General features: G+C 34.6%; 1 protein-coding gene across 10 annotated transcripts in view; it reads right to left on the bottom strand.

Moving 5' to 3' along the window:
- Positions 1 to 21637, bottom strand: part of Enah (ENAH actin regulator) — a 137890-nt gene that overhangs the window by 41116 nt on the left and 75137 nt on the right. For all 10 annotated transcript variants that reach the window (XM_047520223.1, XM_047520226.1, XM_047520224.1 and 7 more), the window contains exon 3: positions 19503 to 19680. In XM_047520223.1, coding sequence (XP_047376179.1) covers positions 19503 to 19680 — 178 coding nt within the window. The remainder of the gene's footprint in view (positions 1 to 19502; positions 19681 to 21637) is intronic.

The raw sequence follows: 21637 nt of genomic DNA, 5'->3' as shown, positions 1-21637 counted from the left end.
ACTGCATTTTAAAATCCTGTCTTACTAATGTTTATAAACAGCTACTTCCATAAAACTTTTATTAAATAAACATGCCTACTTCACAGATTTTACTCTTTAGTTCCTTTAATCCATATTTAAAGGAAAAAACACATAAGGACAATTTTTTAAAACTTACAAGAAAAACCTGAAAGAGTATCTTGTTTCTGACAGCAAAGAAATTGCCACATCCCATTACTAATCATTTTAGCAAAAAAGTCATCTGACAATTGCCAGAATGCAGGTACACCATTATTACTGCATAAGACAAAACATTTCTAACCAAGAACTTTCCATCTTTTTCACAATTTAACTATTAAGTAACATTCTTGCACTTGGTATCTTTAAAGCATCTTCTTTCCACTGATTTTTACTTCAAACTAACAAGTAAAATATTGATCTCCATTCTGATAACGTTGCTTGAATTCTACTGCAGTTTGTATTTCCCGAAGATACTAAATTATTCATTCCATCATATGCATAAGGCTAACCCACACTTCCTGCTTAATATTGATACCATTAACTCCTTCACTCAGTCAGAGAAGGGTAAAATATGGGAAAGAAGATTCATTGTCCAGGTTGAATAAATTCAGTAATATGATTTCAGCACAGTTATAATTCATCTACCTTACATTTTACTAAACAAAGGACATTTCTCTTTAAATTAACCATATTATAGAGGCTTAGGGCTGACAGAAATTAGGATGAGCCACAAAAACAAACATAATTAAGATGGTTAAAAAAGTGTGTTAGTATTAGAAAAATGACAGGCTGTTTAGGCTTGATCAGTATTACTATATTTTATTACTGTATATAATTACTACAGTAGACCCAGAACATTCATACTTTTAACATCAGAGGTTTCTACTATTAGCAGTTAGTCCCATGGCAATCTGTAATGGGGATATTACCCATCTCAGCTTTTATTCTGCAGATTAAGTGAGATAAGGTTTGCTGAAGAACTGATTTGGATTTGATTTGCAGTCTCTGGAAAGCTGGCCTACTGAGTGAGTGAACCCGAAATCAGCATCCAAATTAGTGGTGTGCACACTTCTGACCATCATAAGGCTCCCAGCAACTTCCCTCATGACTGAAAAGGAGTAAAAGCAAAGGTGCTTGCATTTGTTCTAAGGTATGTGGAATAGAAGGGAGACAAACACCACAGTGCTATGGTTGCCTGCATCAAAACAAAAACAAAAAAAGCAGGTACCATATTCCAGGGCTCTGTGCTACAGGAGACATGAGATTAAATAATACTAAATTTTATGCAAAACAAACAGCATTTTAAACAACCTGAATTTTGACACATTTTTATAAGTATCATTTCAAATTTCTTTCAAAACATGTACACTTTTTATTTAAAAAAAAAAAAAAAACTTTCTCTACATCAAGAAATAGAGAATTGGGCATCATCCAGAACTTCTCTCATTTTTTTCCCCCTCAATCTTATGCAAAACTGAATATATGTTTGGGCTTTACCCCTCTCTTGTTTCTGTAATTGTCCCTCAACTTAGGGCTTCAAATGCATTTTATTTCCTTCTAAGCAAATATGTCAACGATGGCTAAACCATTGATAGATTGCTAGTAATTTATTATGATGCACAGACAATAAATAGTCTTTTGCTCGTCAGCTCTTCAGTCCACACTGTTTTGTAAAGCATTTATTTTTAGCTGTGGAATGAATGACTCTGCCTCCAGCTAAAGAAACTTTGAGACAAACAGAAATTGAGGAGCCTATAATATTGTAATATCCTAAAAGTTCTAAAAGGCAAGAGTAACCCATGTGCCCACATTAATTTCTCTGCTTCCTCAACCTAAGTACAGATCAAGACCTGTCCATCAAATCACCTGACCATGCCCCCTTGCCTTTTGTAGTATGTACTCAAAGAAAACACCACATTCTGAAAGAACAATATTTTAACAAACATGATTAGCTTCTTACTAGACAACGTTAACTCTCTAACCAGCACTCAAACTAGAAATACGAGACCCTCCTTGCCCTTTACTTTTCACTCCTACCATTTAACCAACTTCCAAATCCTGTCAATACAAATTCCTAATTTCTCTCTCCAAACTATCTCCATTGCTATCATACTTGTTTCATGACCTCATGTTTAATAGTGTTTAGAGCTAAGAAGTTTAAAATGTATTGGGGCAGGAAAGAAAGTAGTAGCACTTCTATTTCTTTTAATTTCTTCTGTTTTTATTTTTTATTTTTGTTTTATATATGTCAACACCAAAACACACACGTATATACAAACAATAAACATACATTAGGATATGTACTCAGAAATTATGAAGACCAGCCTAGACAACTGCAACAGCATCTCCTAGTAAAGATATCTATTTAAATCTTAGTATCTGTCCCCTTTCCCACAGCAGCCAGTGACACTTTAATAACTAAACCAGATCACATCATCTCTCTCAGAAAAAGCTTTTTAACTGCTTCCCACTGCTCTTAATGTAAACACTAAAACTCAGTATTTCCTGTGCAGGATGTGATTCTGCCTATCTCATCCCATTCACACTGAGTTGCTCGCTATGCTTCAGTACACTGTCCCCTCTTCAATGTGCTAAATGCTCCTCCCTCCACAGGGAAGTGTTCACACATGCACATCCCTTCTGCTTCTTGATTTTTCTCTTGGGCAACTGGCATGCTTCTTTTTGCATCAAATGGAACTTTCTGGCAGCCAATACTCAATTAGAGTTACTATTAATCCCCAGACAACTGTTTTGCCTGCCTCACTAGAAGTTCTTAGTTCCTACTTGAAAGTTTTTTTTCCTATCAGTCACTTCAAATGATCTGAAAGGAAATAAACATATAAAACTGGATAATACCAAAATTTCTAAGATAAATGAAAAATCTGTGTAGAGACAGGAAAAAAGTTTTAGTGCAATATTAAAATTAGGCTAAGAAGTCCAAACTCCTATTTGGGCAAGAAAGAAATGAGAGTTCATTTTAATTTCTTTTACTATTGATGAGAGTGGCCAAAAGACAGAAAAAAAGATCTGCGGTAGTCTACAAAATTAAAGTTTTGGGAAGAAATAATAAAAGCACCCAATTCAGTGGGAGAGGGGTATATTCGATGATGAGGATGCCTCAGATCATTTTAGGGAAACACAAAATTTCACTCCCACATCCACGTGTAAAGAACTAAAACTCATTTAACTATGAAAAGCATTTTCATTCTAAAAGTATAAACAAAGACTTTCAAAGACCATGTCTGATTTTTTGCTACTTTTATATGATATGAATCTTAAAAAAAAGAATTATAAGAACCACAAAAGTCTGAAGTTTCTAATTCTCTAATTCTCTTAGATGTGGCGGGGGAAATGAAGGCAGAGGAGGTAGGACAATTCTGGTCAAGAAAACTGGGCTTGGGAACTAAGAGAAAAAAACCTCAGAGATTTCACAATTTGGTCAGCATTCATCTCTACTTACATTCAATTTTGGCATAGAAAACAGCTACACAGTTCTCCTTTACACAAGTTTTTAAGACCCTGACTTTTTAAAAACTAAATAGACTTTTTGCCTTTAATCTCTTTATTTAAAAATAAATATTAAGGGCTGGGGGTATAGCTCAGTTGGTAGAGTGCTTGCCTTGCAAGCACAAGCCCCTGGGTTCAATCCCCAGCACCGCAAAAAATAAATAAACAAACAAACACAAATAAATATTAAATTCAGTCATTAATTTCACTATATACCATATTCATACAATGTTAAACAAGAGTCCATTATTAAATCTTGGAAAGCATGCCTCAATACCCGAATACATGTGTGTGCGCGCGCGACTTGGCAGTATTGGAGAATGAACTCAAGGGTGCTTTACCACTGAGCTACATCCCTACCCTACCCCCTTTGTGTAAAATTTTGAGACAGGGTCTAAGTTGCCCGGATTGGTTCAAACTTGTGATCTTCCTGCCTTGGTCTCCTGAGACACTGGAATTACAGGCACGTACCACCACACACAGCTAATACATGCTTTTCATTAAAATCTGCTTTTCAAAATGCCATGCATGATAAATGCTGTACAATGTATCAACCTTGAAAACACTAAGTAAATGCAAAAGACCACTTACTGCTTGATTACATTTATATGAAATGTTCATAATATGCAAATGTTTAGAGACAGAAAGTAGATTAGTGGTTAACGGATGCTATGAGGAATGGAGGAATTAGGGATGGGGTACAGAAAGGGGGTAATAGTTTAAGGATTTACTTTTGGCATGAGGAAAATGCTCTAAAATTATGGGGATGGTTGCACAAACCTGTGAATAAAATAAAACCATTAAAATGAATACCTGAAATGGGTAAACCAAGTCAACCTCAGTAAAATTGTTAGGGGGGGGGGGGGAAGAGCATCATGTCATGATGTGTTGTCTCAGAATTGTTTATAATACAAAGTTGAAAAACATCCATTTTCCACATGAAAAATACTTAATTGATGATTACCTCTAGATGGTAGGATTTTAGGTATTTTTATGTTTTCTATGCTTTTCTCACTGCTTAAATTATTTAGAAGCAGCACACAACTTTATAATCACAAGAAAAGAATTTATTTTACCTGGAGTAACAAATGGATATGCTGGAAATAAGAGTTCTACTAGCAAGAATGGTTCTTGCTAGACAGAACTCTTAATTGACTCTAGTTTTCTAACAAGAGAATTTCACATAAGTAATGGAGTAACATCATTACTTACTCCATTAATAATATCAATATGATCTCAAAAATCTGGAAGGACTGCAGAGTCAGACCAGAATACCTTTTCCAAATAACCAGAGTTGATGTGAAAAAGGTGCACAGCAGTTTTTCTGCAACAAGGCTGCTTTCCAGCAGGAATCAAAACCAAAGGCATTTCTTACATGACTGAATATACATTCACTCAGGATGGTTCAAGTTCATCAAAACCCAGAACTGCCCTAGTTAAAGTTGTCTCCTTTTCCATGGAAACCCCATTGCCCCTGTTCTTTTCTTTCTCTTTGCAAAATAATTCGCAATACTTTAAGAAGCTGCTTGCCAAGAAGCAGTCTCTATCTAAAAACAGGACAGCTAATGTCTAAGTGGCAAAGAGGTCCACATTTACTTCCTGAAATTCAAAAAGTATGTCAAATTTTATCAAAAGAATAGCTTTAACACATTTAAAAAAAATCAAATTGGGTTTACCTTACATGGGATTTATTAAAAAGAATTAAATATAAATTATTGGTGTGGAATGTCAGAAAGGACATTAAAAAAACTATTCTACAAACTCACCATTAATAAACTCGATCTCTGAAATATAATTATACCCATAACTATATATCTTTATTACTTTACTCTTTTAAAAATACATTACCTTATAATTTGTAGGTCATAAATTTTGGTAAGCTATTTCAAACAATGATGGTATGTTGTTTAGATGAAACATCAGTATACTCAAATGAAAAAAGAAATCATATAGGTTGCCAAATGTAAAAAATAAAAACATAAAAATTAAGAAAAAGCTGAACTAAGAGTGCCATATTCCTGCTCCTAAGAATCAATAAATGTTACCAAGTAAAATATTTTATTTTCAGGAAAACTGTGTGCAAAATAGTACAAAGTTTAAATGATATTTTAGTATTTTAGTTCAATCTATAGACTTAATGTTTTACTTTCTTCATTAAAACATTTTCCACATCAAATCTTAGTCTTTTATTGACCACTTTCAAGAAATAAGACACAAAAACCAACAATGCATTTTTTTTATTTAAAAACAAAATAAAATATGGCGGGGTGGTGCTTCAATACTAGCAAGAGCCCAGAAGGAAACACAATATAAAACCCTAATACCAAGTTATAGGGTCTAAGATCTTTCCAATTCATTACGAGACTGCTAAATTATTATACTGCATTTTCTGTTTAGAATTATGTGTCTGCCTCACCAGACTTGGAAGAACTGGCACAAACCAGGCCTAGGCCATTTTATCTGGAACTCAGGTAAAACTAAAGGTAATATTTGTGCCATATTTATCTTCCTATTACCAGCAACTGTCATAGTATTTGGCATAGAGAAAGTAATCGATAAATCTGTTTAAAGTGGGCTTTTATAGATTTGATGCACCTTAAACAAGAAGTTGCTGAAGTAGTATATTATGTACTAGTTGTATTTCTAAGTACCATACACACACACACACCCCTATATAATACAGACAATAAACATGAGAGTCAATGAATCTGTATATAATTTTATAACAAAGGAACAGGGAAAATACACAAGATCAAAAACATTTAAACAAAAATCTGGGAAATAATTTTTCCTAAAACAATATTTATGTGGAGAGAAAAGTGGGGGTTCCTATGAAATAATGTAAAGCAACAACTCAGAAAAATCTAAACTTGAAGTACTTAAGGGACTGAAAGGCTGGGATCCCACAAGTTTCTGGGATGGCGTGTGGAGGGTTCAAAAGCAAGGAAGAGGATTAGTTCACAGCTACTTTCTGGGGTAAAGAAAGTTTGGTGGAGGCAAAATTCTTTCCCAACCCCTCCCACAATTACCATCAGAAGAGAGGGCAAGGAGGAGTGATGCTAAAGGGGAGAGTGCCTTTAGAAAAGTTGAGGGCGGGACTAGGCTGGGGTTGTGGCTCAGCAGTAGGGCGCTTGCCTAACATGTGTGAAGCACTGGGTTCAATCCTCTCAGCACCACATAAAAAGATAAATGAATAAAATAAAGGTATCGTGTCCTTCTACAACTAAAAATATTTTTAAAAAAGAAAAGAAAAGCAATCAGGCCAAATTTCCTCTCCAACAACTTTATAGTGAACTTGTTTTAACCAAGTTAAGACTCAACAACGCAGCTTGAGAGGGATCACATATCACTATTCACAAGAAGATGAAATGCATAAGAAATGTTGATGGAATGTTTTAAACAACACTGACTCAAATTCGTATGTCAATGAATTAAAGGGTAAATTTTGATAGAAATATCACTGCTGGGTTAACTGGCAATGTGGAAACAGCAGAAAACCTTCCTTTTTTTCAGGGATGTAAAACTTGAAAATAAAAACACACTATTCAAACTAAGGCCAAAATACCTACTTAAAAAGAAGTGCTATAATTCAAGTAGAACTCCCAAAGGCAAAAGTTCCCTTTGAAACAGTAAGGTAACTGTGACTTTCTTAAGAACAAAATTAGAGAGACACAAATGTCTATTTATGTAAAACAATATAATTATTATGGTATTAAACATACTTAAAAGTTGCTTATACATTTTAGTCTAGATAAATGTAACTATAAGTTACATTTGAAAAAAATATATATATCTATGCCTGATGCAAGAGACACTTCAAATAATTTGATTTTTATGTGCAAATAAGTTAGTGCTACCCTATTAGCATTGTCACTAATTTTGACTATCAAATTTGTTTAAACAGTCCAGAAGTTAACAGTTTAAAGTGTCTGAAAAAAGGAAGTGATAGACATATACCACAAGGCCCAGGATACTAAAAGAAGAAAGAGGAAGTGCAAGGGCACAGGTACATGAGAATGTTCACATAAGGCAGTGTAAAGGGGGACGGTGGGGAACAATAGGTGTTATGGTTTAGGTATGAGATGCCCCTTAAAGCTCATGTGTTAGACAATGTAACAATTTTCAGAGATGAAATGAATGGGTTATGAGAGCCTTAAACTGATACAGATTAACTGGGTCATAAGCAGGTTGGAAAAGATAGGTCACTGGTGGCATGCCTTTCTTTGGGTTTATATTTTGCCCCTGGTGAGTGAAGCGCTCTCTCTCTCTCTCTCTCCTTCCTAATTGCCATGTCCTGAGTTGCTTTCATCCTCCACACCCTTCCACCATAATGTTCTGTCTCATCTCAGACCCAGAGCAGTGAAGTTTGCTATCTATGGACTAAGATCTCTGAAAATATAAACACCGAATAAACTTTTCCTTCTCTAAAATTGTTCTTGTCAAGTCTTTTGGTCACCGTGGTGAAAAACTGCTAAAACACCAGGTTATGAAGGATCCAAAAGCAGCATTAAGAAGTCTAATAGAGAACCACTACAGGGCTACTGGTACCCACCATAATAGGTTCACAAAAACCCACTCTACCTTTTTCCTAGCAATGTAAGGTCAATTCCACTAAAATCTGGAGAAGAGAATGGGACATCCATTTCCTTGGCATTCATGTCACTCATCTAGTCAATATCTTCAAAGGGAGAGTGTGTGAATTGAAGGCTTGAGAAAATGTTTAAATCAACAAAGACAAAGACTATTTCTGAATAAGAAAAAATAATTCTGTGTTTAGCATAGTATTACCACAGGAAAGATAAGAACTGTATTTGCAAAACTCATTAATAAAATTTATTTCTTCCTACATGAATAGCATTATTATAGCAAAACCCTGAAGGATTACTAGAAAACAGAAGTCATCTGTTTTCTTATGTGAATCATCTCAAAAACTAAAAATGCTCAAAGGAATAGTAGGCCTACTTTATATGAGAATTGTTTTAGGCATCTTTACATGGGTAGTATGCTATATTTGTTTATTCAGCTTCCTAATTACTACTCGGTGCCGTTCATGGTTATTTATACTGCCTTGTGGGTTTTTCTGAACCTGTCTTACCTTCTTACACAAGGAATACCCATCCCCAGACCAAGTGCTGAATTGTTCCTTTGGGGAAGGGGGTTGAGAGACAGAGAAAGTATGTGTGGCGAGGATGTACTGGGGACTGAACCCACAGGTGCTCTACCACTTCTAACACTGAGCTAAATTCCTAGTCCTTTTTATTTTGAGATAGGGTCTCACTAAGTTACCCAGGCAAGCCTCAAATTTCAGTCCTCTTGCCTCAGACTCCTGAGTAGGTGAGATTACAGGCATTGACACTCATCTAGCTTTAGTTAGAACTTTTAAAAACAGGAATATCCAATGTTAATTCAGAGGCAATGCACCAATGTGCATGTGGACATGCACTTTGCTGAATACAGACGGGGCAACCTGGTGATACATCTTACAAACACATGAAAGCATGTCCAAAATTAAGTTGTAAAGACTGCAGAACAGGTATGGCTGCAGCTGTGTGTTGTGACAGCTGGAGTAGAAGTAGTTCCTGTAATTCATTTCTTAACATCAATAGACAAGAGAGATGCTATTCAATTAAAGCCTCTCTTCATACTTGATAAAGATGAAAAGAACCTACACAGAGATACCAAACTTTAATGTCTAGCAAAATGCTGCTCTAATTCATGAGTAACACCTGATAAAAATTCACAAATACAGGAAAAGCAACTGTATGCAAATTACTATACTCACACAAAAGCATGTAAATAATCACGGATGACAAAGTGCAAGTTAATTCAACTTAACTATTAAATTTAAAACTTTACTGTAAAACAAATCTGAAGAGAACTGCAGTCACCAGCCAAACCTTTTACAAGGACCCAAGTGCCAGACAAGCAGAGAATAAAAAATATGGGGCAGACAGAATACATCTCCGTATGATAACAAATTTGAGGTTAAAATAACTTTTTTAAGATTATAAAGCCCAGGGTTGGAGTTGTAGCTCAGTGGTAAAGCACTTGCCTAGCACATGTGAGGCACTGGGTTTGATCCTCAGCACCAAATAAAAATTAAAAAAAAAAAAAAAAAAAAAAAAAGGTATTGTGTCTATTTACAACTACAAATATATACATATTTGAAAAAAAAATTATGACACCCAGAAAAATAGTAACTGCTTCTTTTTTGTTTTTAATCCTTTCACTATACAGCAGACAAGATAGTCCCACAACCTAAGACTAAAGCTATGCGCTCTTTTAAAAAAAAAAAAAAAAAAAAAAAAAAAATCAGACTCAAGTTATGGTCAAGTTAAAGTACCTTTCCAAATCAGTTGGTGATCAAGGACTTACAGTCATCAAAGAAACTAACTACTGAAAATTCACTTACTATAGAATGGTATAAATAATTTATTTTAATAATTCACATATTTTGTGAACATATAATTCATATATCAAGTAACATTTTGAAAACTCACAAATGTACCTTGAAACTACAAAGCAGAGAATCTGATCTTTTGAAAGGCAGAGCTAGTTATACCAACAATGTATGATAGATGGATGGTTCACAAACCTAAACATTGGGCAAGTTTTATATATTAAGCATGAAAAGGTTACCAGACCTCCATTTCCCCTTCCACTGATAGATGATAATAATAAAAGAAGTTAGAAATAATCTCTGCCCACTTCTGTGACTTGCAAAGTCCCATTATTAAATGCCAACCTCCCAATAATGACTTCTTCATGGGGAGGAAAGAAGGCAAACTACAGAAAGAGAAACAACTAAAGGGGTAAAAAAAAGAGAGAGAAACAAAGATTTCTCTATTGCAAGCAAAGCTAGGCATGTCCACCTACATTGAAGGGCCAGAAAACAAGAAATTATCAATTCCTATCCAATGGACAACCTCCAAGGTTTCTTTGCTAGGCTATCTGGAAAAGGTAAAAAAGACAAGAGAAATTCTGTTCTCAGTCATTCTCCTTCCCTCAAATTATGGCAGTCATTTTCAAAGGTTGCTTAATTAAACTTTCAAAAATTGTCAAAGATCCTGAAAAGATTTTGTTTATATAGGATCTATCTACCATGATTTACTATATCAAATAACTAAATTATTTCAGTTTTAGTTTCTAGAACTCATTTTAAAATATCTTAAAAGCCATTATATGTAGAGTAAGTAACATTTTGTAAAAATAATTATTTTTCAAAACAAAAAGAATATATATATATATATTGATTAGAATGACAATGGTTCACATTTTTATAAAACCTGCTATGTTCTGGATGTGTTCTGTCCATAAACACAGGGTTTACATGTTGGTAGCTTTGTCCTCAGTGTGATCATGTTGAGGTGATGGAATCTTTAAAGAGTGGAGCCTCCCTCAAAAAACCAGACATGGAACCACCATATGACCCAGCTATATCACTTCTCAGTATTTACTCTAAAGAATTAAAGTCATCTTACTACAGTGATAAATGCATATCCATGTTTCTAGCAGCACAATTCACAAGAGCCAAACTATGGAACCAACCTAGATGTCCATCAAAAGATGAATGGATAAAGAAAATGTGGTATATATACACAATGGAGTTTTATTCAGCCATAAAGAAAAGTGAAATTATGGCATTTGTAGGAAAATGGATGGAATTTGAGACTATCATGTTAAGCAAAGAAAGTCAAACTCAGAAGGTTACAGGTCCTATGTTTTCTTTCGTATGCAGTAGCTAGAAAGGAAAAAGGAAACAAGGGTTGGGGGTGGATCTCCTAAAAATCAAAGGGAGATCAGTAGAGTAAAAGGACCAAGGATATGAAAAGTAAGGAGGGAGGTGGAAGTGCTGGGGAGTAAAAATGGCCAAAGTATATTGTTATATTGTATGTATGTATGAATATGTAACAAAAAATCCCATCAATATGTGCAACTATAATGTACTAATAAAAAATGTGGGGAAAAATAAGTAGAGTCTCATAGGTCATCTTGGGAGTGCTGCTCTTAGAAAAGATTAAGGTGATTCTCATGGAATCCCTTGATTGTATGTCACAGGAGAATTATACCAGGGTGATGCCATTTGCCCTGAGGCCCTCACCAGAACTGAGCAGAAGCCTGCTCCCTACCTCAGAACTGTGAAAAAAGCTGTTTTTTATATAAAGTTGTCTGCCTCCCACATTTTGTTATAGTAACAGAAAACAAACTCATATAAATCCATTTGATATCTCATTTAATAGAACAGAGTTTGATTACTTCATTTGCTTTTGCGTTCAATATGTTGCAGTATGCTGCTTGGTTAGAGTATAATCAAGTTCAAGCACGATGGCATACACCTGTAATCCCAGAGACTCAGGAGGTTAAGACAGAAGGATCACAAGTTCGAGGCCAGTTTCAGCAACTCGGCGAGGCCCTAAGCAACTTAGGGAGATCCTGCCTCAAAATTAAAAAAAAAAATTATAGGAAGTGGGTTGGAGATGGGGTTCAGTGGTAAAAGCATCTCTGGGTTCAGTTCCCAGTACCAATAAATAATAAATAAAGTAAGTAAGTATAATTAAGAAAGGGTCATTTTGGATCCCCTTCAAAGAGTCCAAAGGGGAGTGCTCAGGGGTCCTTGAGACACCCTTTCTAAAACTTCAGTGAGGGTTTGAAATTCAAGATTCCTGATTCTACATCTGGTTTAGCTCAAAAGAAAAATCAGAATAAGAAGAATCTCTAAGTGCAAAGTACTCTAGGCATTAATCCTTAAGATGAGGAGGTCTACAGACTTTAAGAGGATTAGTTACAATTAAATATTCTCTCGAAGTTTCCTTCTAATGACAGAGAATTAGCTATGAAATAATTTTAAGTGTTACTGTAAACATCAAAGATAAAGCTAAACTAAACAAATGAGAAGGATCTGATATATAATTCTCACATCAATCCACAGTCATTTTCTGGTACCAATTCTAGTCCAGAACTTCACTAAGTTCTTGTGGGTGAATGAGAGATAATAGAGGGAAAAAAGGAGGCCAAGGGAAACAAACAGAAGAGAATTTGACCCTAACTCACCATTGTAGGTAAAGAATACATATGTATTCTCCCTTGGGAGAACTGAGACATTAGTCACTCAAATCATTTTCCTCAGAGCTTAATATTTTCATGGAACCTTGACTGAGAAAGGTTAATTACACTAAGCTGAAAACTGAGGCTTTGAGATGTAACAGGTAGGGCATAGGAATTAAGAGCCTCATCCAGTAACTCCCATCTTTTCAACAGACAGAGGCCCTTTTACACCCACACAGCATTTTGTCTATCCTTGGATAGGATTTTTCTCTCCCGTGTTATGACTATGTCTTATCTCCCGTATAAGAATGGAAGAGCCTTAAAGACAACACTTGTCTAATTTCCCTTTGCATTCAGATGCATTCCAATGATAGTTGAATTAATTTTCTATGAAAAAAACCATAAAATATGTCTTTATCAGGGAGTAAGAACAAAAGAGGAGGTTGGAGAAATTTTGAGTATCTACTACTACCTTTTATTTCTTTAGATACATTAATCTGCACAGCGAAATTTTGCATTTTGTTAAACATTAGCTAATACTTTATAGTTCAAGAATACTTCTGCCCTTGCCTCATTTAATTCCCATAATGATTCCCTGATAGTATTCTCACTATCTGTATCATATCTATAAAGAAACAAGTTTTAGAGATAGCAACCTGCCAACAGAGACAAAACTGCAGGCTTTTGACTTCAAATTCAAGTTATTTCCACTAAGTCATGAGAAATATCTTGAAATTTTGCTAAAATACACAAAACAAAAAAACAAAGGTTTTCTCTATCCCTTCTCACCTTGAAAGGACTTCACTCAAAAGCTTTAAGATCTTGAATTTAAAGGCAGAGAAATGTAATAAAAAATGTTATTAGCCTTTAGAAGATCTAATCCCTTTTGTGCTTCTCCTTCTAGGTTATGTCTGACTTCAAAAATGTCCCATCTTTCCATGTCCATTCTCTAATTGGAAATTGGAAATGACAGTAGACATGTTAATTTTGCATAATTGTGAAAACTGTGGGTATATATAAATGAAGATGACTATGGAAGAAATGAATACGGGAATGAAGCAGGACATGATGATACCCACAAGAAAAGAGTGTCCCACTGACCCAATCCCTAAACCTGTTACTCATTTAATCCTGATGAGCAGCTAGGTCTCATTTGTTTCCCAAAAAAAAAAAAAAAAAAATTTTTTTTCTCCAATAAGATCAGTTCATTTAAGAAAGCCAAAAGTGAAAGCAAAAAACACCATCCAAGATTATCTTTGTGATGGATCTTTTCTAGGTACAAACTTATATAATTTCATAAAATCTATATTAACAATGTATCCCAAATACAGTATGTCAAAAACCAAATTTGTTATTCACCATACAATACTTCCTTCTACAGTCACTTCCCGCCCACTTCCTCTCTACTCTGGTTAATAGTACCAGGTACCATTTTCACCAGTGGTCCAAATTGTTACACCTAGTTGTCATCTCAAAACATTCTGTCCTCCTTGGCATTACATCTTACTGACATAGTAAGAAGTAGTTAATTCTAGAATCACATCAGTGTACAAATGTCATTAATATCATTATCTAGCTTTTAGGCCCTTGGGTCAGAGTTCAGTGACTTTTCTGTAAGCCTCACTCTTGTTTTTAAAACAAGAATAAGACCACCAACTTTGCAGGATTATTATAAATATTATCAATTAGGCATTTGCCAGATTAAGACCAGACACACAGCAGGGGGCCAATAAACAGATCATCACTCCTGCCTCAGAACTGCTTTAATGACTGAGGACACATGCAAAAGGCTAGAACAACATCTTTTAGACAGACGAGGCACTACGTGAAAGCTGGACACTTCCTCCTAACTCTGCGCTTTTCCTCTCTCTACCACGTCACAGTTTAGGCCTCAACTTTCTCACCAATACCATCACAATTGATTTTCATGATGTAACTTGGCATGCTAATCAATCCATCACACTTATACTAAAACACAAACCTGATAATATCAAACTTTCATTGAACACCCTTCAATGAATCTTCATGATAAAATTCATATTACTCCTCAGCAAGAACAACAGCCCTTCCCAACCTTTCCAGTCTGATCTTTTGGGATTTCATACCACATAATTTCTCAAGGTCAAACCACAAGTTGTTTCCCAACTGATCCACACTCCCATGTATCTAAGTCTATCTAGAATGCTTCATCACTGATAAGATCTAATCCTTCTTAAAATCACAGCTCAATCATCTTATCCTCAAAGCTTTCCCTTGCTCTAGAATTTTCTTTGGTATTCCAAAAGCCTTTCTTCATACTCCATTCACAAACAAGATCCTAATTTTGCTGGCCTTCTTTCTAGCTAGCTGCAGTCCAGCTATAAAATTGCAGAAGGAAAGGGATAGGCTTTATTTATGATAGTATTATTCCAGTGCCTACTACAGAACCTATGTCCAAAACCTGTTAGCTGATAGCACTGTTCTGTGACAGAAGCTTAATATTAGCAATCTAAAAAACTGGAAAATAAGATTGCTACTATACACAAAGTATTCCTAGAAACTTCTTGAGATTTTAAAAACCTAGTTAATTTCAAACATACTGCCAACAGTTTAATTCTGAGACTAAAACTCACATAAACATTCACACTGGAAGGTAAGTTAGGCCAAACTGCCACTAAATGAAAATACTTACTATAAAATTTGATGAAAATTTTAATCACAAGAAGATATCTTTGTCTATGCTCTCATTGACAAAAGAAAGAAAAATAAAATCTAGCAAAAGTTGTCTTTTAATTAATGGTATTTTAAGGTTTTCCTTTTGGAAAGTTATGCCTCATCTTGGGTGAGTAGAACAAAAGCAGAATAATCTTGCTAGCAATGCATATCATTTTCTTTTTAAAAAATGAATTTAGGGGCTGGGGAGACAGCTCAGCTGATAGAGTGCTTGCCTCTCAAGTGCAAGGCCCTGAGTTCGATCCCCAGTACTGCAAAAAAAAAAAAAAAAAGAATTTAAAAGAATTATTTCCATTTTCAAATGATTTAAACCTTTAGCAAAATAAAACATTGTGCAAATTTATCTCCAATGATCACCTTAAGGATTGACAATGTATTTTACATAATTGATAACTATTATCCACAAAAACTTAAAAATGTACCTGATAAATAACACAGAAATCAAGATCATCAGTCTGAATAATGTAATTGTTTAAAATGGAATCCATTTTCACTTGAGAAAAAGATATACTGTAGCATCTGGTCTAAGAGGAAGAGCACCAATTCAGTTCTTTTTCAAAAATGTTGGCACTTGAGATTTGTTTTTTTTTAATTCCAAATATAACTCACTGTATTTAGCACCTCTTGTACTTTCCAGTATATTAGATAATTGCACACCATGTTAAAAACAAAATAAAGGAAAACATTCCTACCACCCACCCTTTTCATAAAAAATGAAAAATATTACACACACACACACACACACACACACACACACACACACACAGAGCATCTTGTAAAGATCAGAATGACTGGACTCAAAGCTGTTTTTCCTTAATTAAAAAAATGAGGATTTAGAGAAGTTGGGGATGGGAAAGGGAAAGAGGAAGGTAGGATTGTGTGATTACTGGTTTTGCCCAGAAAATTGGGTAATTTTCATATTCTTCTCTAGAGAACCATACAAGTATATTAGTGGCAGTGGGCCTGAACCCTACATTAATCAGAAAAACTCCTTTGAGGGGGAGGAAGTGGCTGCATTTATACACTGGGTTTCAGCAAAAGATTTTGCTTGAACAAAGGTGTCCACAACTTTTAAAAGTCTGAAAATCCCTAAGAAAGACTAACTGACAATGACAGTGGTTAATATTGACAACACTTAAAAACATAAACATTAAATACTGGAAAATATTTTTTTAAAGTGGTAAAACATTAAAAAAAAAAAAGCAAAACTGGTTATCTGTAGTTGCTTTTCTTTTATGAATGAGTATATTCTTTTGTTTCTGATCAGTTTTATTGGGCTATTGTTTGTTTTTGGGAAAAGACACAAATTAAGTTTTTTCAACTTGGTTTTGGCAAAAAGACAGTAGACAATTTCTGCTGGGAATTGGCTGGGAACCCAATGCAAACAGTTTTGGTAGGGGAAAATATGAGCATACTAAGAAGTGATATTATTTGGTATGTTTGTTTAGGTGAGTGGGAAGGGGATCTACATAATATTACTGCAGTAAGAAACATGCATGTTCACTTTAAGGATCGATACAAGAAACTATATCCCTTCTCGAGGACACTCCTACTGATTCTTAACATCTACCTCTTCCCATGCTCCTACTTCTGGGTCAGTTAATCCCATAAAAATGAGAAATTAGGGGCTTGGGATGTAGCTCAGTGGCAAAGGGTCTGCCTCACATTCATTCGCAAAGCCCTGGGTTCAATCCCCAGTTCCAAAAAAAAGAAAGAAAGACAAAAATAAATGAGAAATTAAAGTAATTATGAAAACAGTCATTTCCTAAATAAATCAGACTATTTAGAACACTGACCATTATAATGTTTTGTTTCCTCCAATGAAAAATACTAAAGAATCAAAAGTTTCTTTGCCAGTGACTTGATCCACAATGCAGTGATGATTAAGATGAACCAGCTCCTGCTACCCCTCTCTCTCTCTCTCTCTCTCTCTCTTTTTTTGGGGGGGTACATGGGATTGAACCCAGGGGCAGTTAACCACTGAGCCACATCCTCAATCCTTTTTATGTTTTATTCTGAAATAGAGTCTCACTAAGTTGCTTAGAACTTGCAATCCTCCTGCCTCAGCCTCCTGAGTCACTGGGATTACAGGCATGTGTCAACCATTATCTCTCTTTCCTCAGTCCCTGGTATTACTGGTTGAGACTGTGACAGAGAAGAGTATCGAGGTCATCTAAGAAGAACCCTGTTAATTTTTTCTTTTTGGCTGACCAAAATGCTTCTGTAGCTAGTGAAATGATGGGTGATCCTCCTGTTTGCCAATCTTTCTACATGTGAACATTGTTTCTTAATGCTTATTAGTTTACAAGAGAATATAACTGAGCCAGATGCAGTGGCACATGTAATCCCAGTGACTACAGAGGTGGAAGCAGGAGGATCCCAAGTTCAAAGTCAGGCTCAACAACTTAGGCCCTAAGAAACGCAGCAGGACCCCGTCTCAAAATTTAAAAAAAATTTTAAATTTAAAAAGGGCCTGGGATTGGACCCCTCTGGGTTCAATCCCTAGTACAAAAAAAAAAAAAAAAAAAAAAAAAACCACAAAACAATTAAATTAAATTTTAATAAAAGAATATAATTGAGTCTTTTCACATTAAAACTCAACTACAAAGGATCAGCATTATTAGCATTTGCATTTTGAAAGCAAACTATATGACTTCCACTGCTAAAAACAATCCTTTCCATTTGGTTAAAAAATTAACAAGATGAACAATCATTTGAACTATGTTAAATAATATTTAATTCCTAATACCACTGAAAACTCAGAAATAAAAATGGTAGTTTGTGCCAAACATGGGTAAGACAAATGTTATCATACTTGTATTCTCTGAACTGTGGAACTGACCTGTTTAATAAAATATTAAGAACCACAACTATAGTTTCTTCTCTATGGTAAAACTAAGGTGCATAAAAACAATTCTATACTTTCTACAGAAAGTCAACAAAATACAGATGCCTGCAAGAAAAGCATAGTGACTTATCAAGAGATGATTCAGACCTTCCTATGCTCTTTTCAATAATTAGAGACAAATCAGAATGAGTTCCAGTGGTTTGTTTCCTCAAAATAAATAAAACATGGGCTAGGATGTAGCTCAGTGGCAAAGCGTCTGCTGTGCATTTGCAAAGCCCTGGGTTCAAGCCCCAGTTCCAGAAAGGAATGGAAAGGGAAAGGAAAGGGAAAGGGAAAGGGAAAAGGAAAGGGAAGAAAAGAAAGAAAACATAAGAATAAGGTACAAGTTATTTATAGATACTGATTTTCTCAAAAGAAGATCTAATGTAATTTATATACAGATTGTCATAAAAAGTTTCTGTAAGATCCCAGAATTCTTGTTCTAAACGTCATTTGTGAAGTAGACTAACACAAGAACTAGATGCTTATTACTAGATGCTTATATATAAGGCAAGATATAAATATAATCTATTTATAATAGGTTTTGAAATTTTATACCTTCAACAAAATATCAAATTTTTATCTGAATATAACTCCTTCCTATTAAAAGATATAAATTCTGCTCATAACACATTTATATGATTAGAATCATTAGTAAACATACAATACTGGAAAGAGTAATCATACTTGCACTATAACCTTCGTTTTTCAAATTATGAAATCTATCTCTTCAAAGAAGCCACACACTGGTGTTATTTCTTTTTATTTCATACAACAAAATGAAACTGAGCTTATCCCTGACACAGATACAGCTTTAAATCCTAAGGTTTTTTAAGTGAATTATTTATAACATCTTCTAAGCAACATGCAGCATCAGAAGAAATGCAATTCGTGACTTGTACCACCTGAGGGCACTCATCAAACTTCAAACAACTGGGAATTGGGTTTTAATCTACTAGGAAGGAGACCTACTTGAAGTTCACAAGCTCAGTAGTGGCTTTAAAAAAGTGTTTCAGAAAGCATGTTTCCTCATAAAAACTAAAAAAGTGATAAATGTGCATAATTCTACTGTATCTCCACTGGGTTTCATGTTCTAGCAATAAAAGTTGAATTGTTACAGCAGAAGAAACCAAATTAAATAACTTCATATGTGAAGGTTAAAAACTAAACTCAAAGGATTATCCTTCTAGACTATTACTATCAACACACAAGTTCACATCCTTGTAGAAAATAAAAGAAATACAAGAATTACTTCAAATAGACATATCACTTAAAGGCTGAAAAAAAGATTTGCTTTAACATATCCAAAGCACTTCAGTTTAAGAACACAAGGAAAGTACAGACACCTTACCTGCTTCCTGTGAATTTAACACTTCTAAGGCATGCATCATGGCACTTGCGAAGACATTGGCATCCTCTTTGCTGCCAAAGTTGAGACCATACACCTGTCTGGCATCTCGCCATTGGTGGAAGGTCTGTGTAGCTTGATTGTACTTCAACCCTTTAGGAATGGCACAATTTATCACAACCTAAAAGACAATAATTCTTATAAAGATCAAACTAATAACTGGTAAAATCAAGGAGGAAGATAAATCCTAACTATATATTCACTCACTTATTCCTAACATAGCTTGTCAAAAATGATTAAACAGTAATCTAGAGTCAAAGCAGTCTGCAGTATTGTCTGACAGAAGTTAATCCATTTGATGGTTAAAAACTAAATCAGCAAAACAAAAGCATATCTATTCCTCTCATTAAGTTCTAATTTGTTTACTGAAGTAATATAAACATATAAATAGAACACTAACAGCAGAAGGGACTCCTCTTAAAGACTTCTACCCACCCTCAAAAAGGCACTAATCACATTTCAATATCATGAACTAGGTTTTGCCAGATTTATTTTATATAAGAGAAGTTACACATTGTTTTAAAATGTATCTGCCTTCTTTTCTTTAACCTTTGTGAGAACCACCCATATATTGCATGCAGTTATGCTTTGTTCATTTTCATTGCTTCATGTGGTATTCCTTTGTATAAATCGTGTTTGTTTATTCACTTGCCCATAAATGAACATTTGGACTATTAGCAATTTGGGATCACAACAAATAATGGTATTACAAATATCCTACTAAATGTCTTTTGGTATAAACAATCACACATTTTTGTTGGGCATATACACCAGAGACAGAATTAGCACAGGTCATATGCACACTCAACTTGAGTAGAAAACTCCAAGTAGCTCTCTAAATTGGTTATTAATTCATACTCTTGCAGCCACATACGACAGCTTGTGCTACTCGACATGCTATGCAGCCTTACGAATGGTAATGTTGGTCTTTATTCAGCAATTCTGAGATACAACTATTTTATCATTGTGTTTTAGCCTGTACATCCCTTATTACTAATGAGGTACTTTCCCTGTACTATCAAGAAAACTTCTTTTGTGAATACCTGCTTAAATCAATAAATCTCTAGCTCATTTTTCTCCTGAGTTGTCCATCTTTTTCTTCATTGATTTGTCTTTTATACATTCTGCATATGATCTCACTGTACTTATCTGTGTGGTACATTATCTCATTCCATTCCATGACTTGCCTTTTCACCCTTACAAGTGTGTTGATGAACAGAAGTTCTTCACTTCTATTCAGTTCAAATTAGCGATCTTTTCCTTTATATAATTAGTACCTTTTGTGTCCTGTTAGGAAATGTTTCTCAACCCGAAGGTCATAAAAACATAACGCCAACTTAAAAAGATGCTCTATTGTTTTACCTTTCACATTTGCATCCCCAATCCAAATGGAACTGATTTATGCCTATGGTGTGAGATAGGGTTCAAGCTTCCTATTTGTTTCAATACGGCTATCCAGTTGATTCAATTCATCTATAACTGTGCCGCAGGCTTACATTTTTTCATAAATCAAGTGTTTACATGACCTAATGGTCAATATGCCTAACTTTCTGCCAACACAAGAGTGCCTTACACCATGTTTCAAATGCCACTACAGTTTGTTCTCTTACTTCATTCCTCAGTATTACTTTGGCTATTCTCAGTTCTTCATGTGAAGTTATCATTTCATATTCTGGTTGTCAATTTCCCACCGAATAATTTCTGTGATTTTGATTAAGATAGTACTGGTCAATCTGAAGAGAACTAATACCATAAAATTAATCTAACTGATGAATATCATAAACCACCCTTTTATTAGATTATATTTAATGCTTGATAGCTTTCTATATAGGGGTCTTGAACACCTTTTATTAGTTTTGTTAGGTATTTGATAAATTATTGTTGTGGCTATAAATAATCATTTAAAATTTTTCATTTTCTAACTCTCTGAAGATTTTATATAATGACAATGTACCCAGCTTTGTTAAAGTGTTTTTTAATTCTAATCTATTATTAATCTAATATATTTATGAATTCTAACTATTCTAATCTACTATTAATCCTAGTGGTTATATTCAGGTTTTTCCCCCTAAATATAT

Source organism: Sciurus carolinensis, chromosome 12 (genome assembly GCF_902686445.1).
Source record: "Sciurus carolinensis chromosome 12, mSciCar1.2, whole genome shotgun sequence".
NCBI lineage: Eukaryota > Metazoa > Chordata > Mammalia > Rodentia > Sciuridae > Sciurus > Sciurus carolinensis.
Note: the sequence above shows the minus strand (reverse complement) of the source record. Positions and strands in the feature narration are given on the sequence as shown.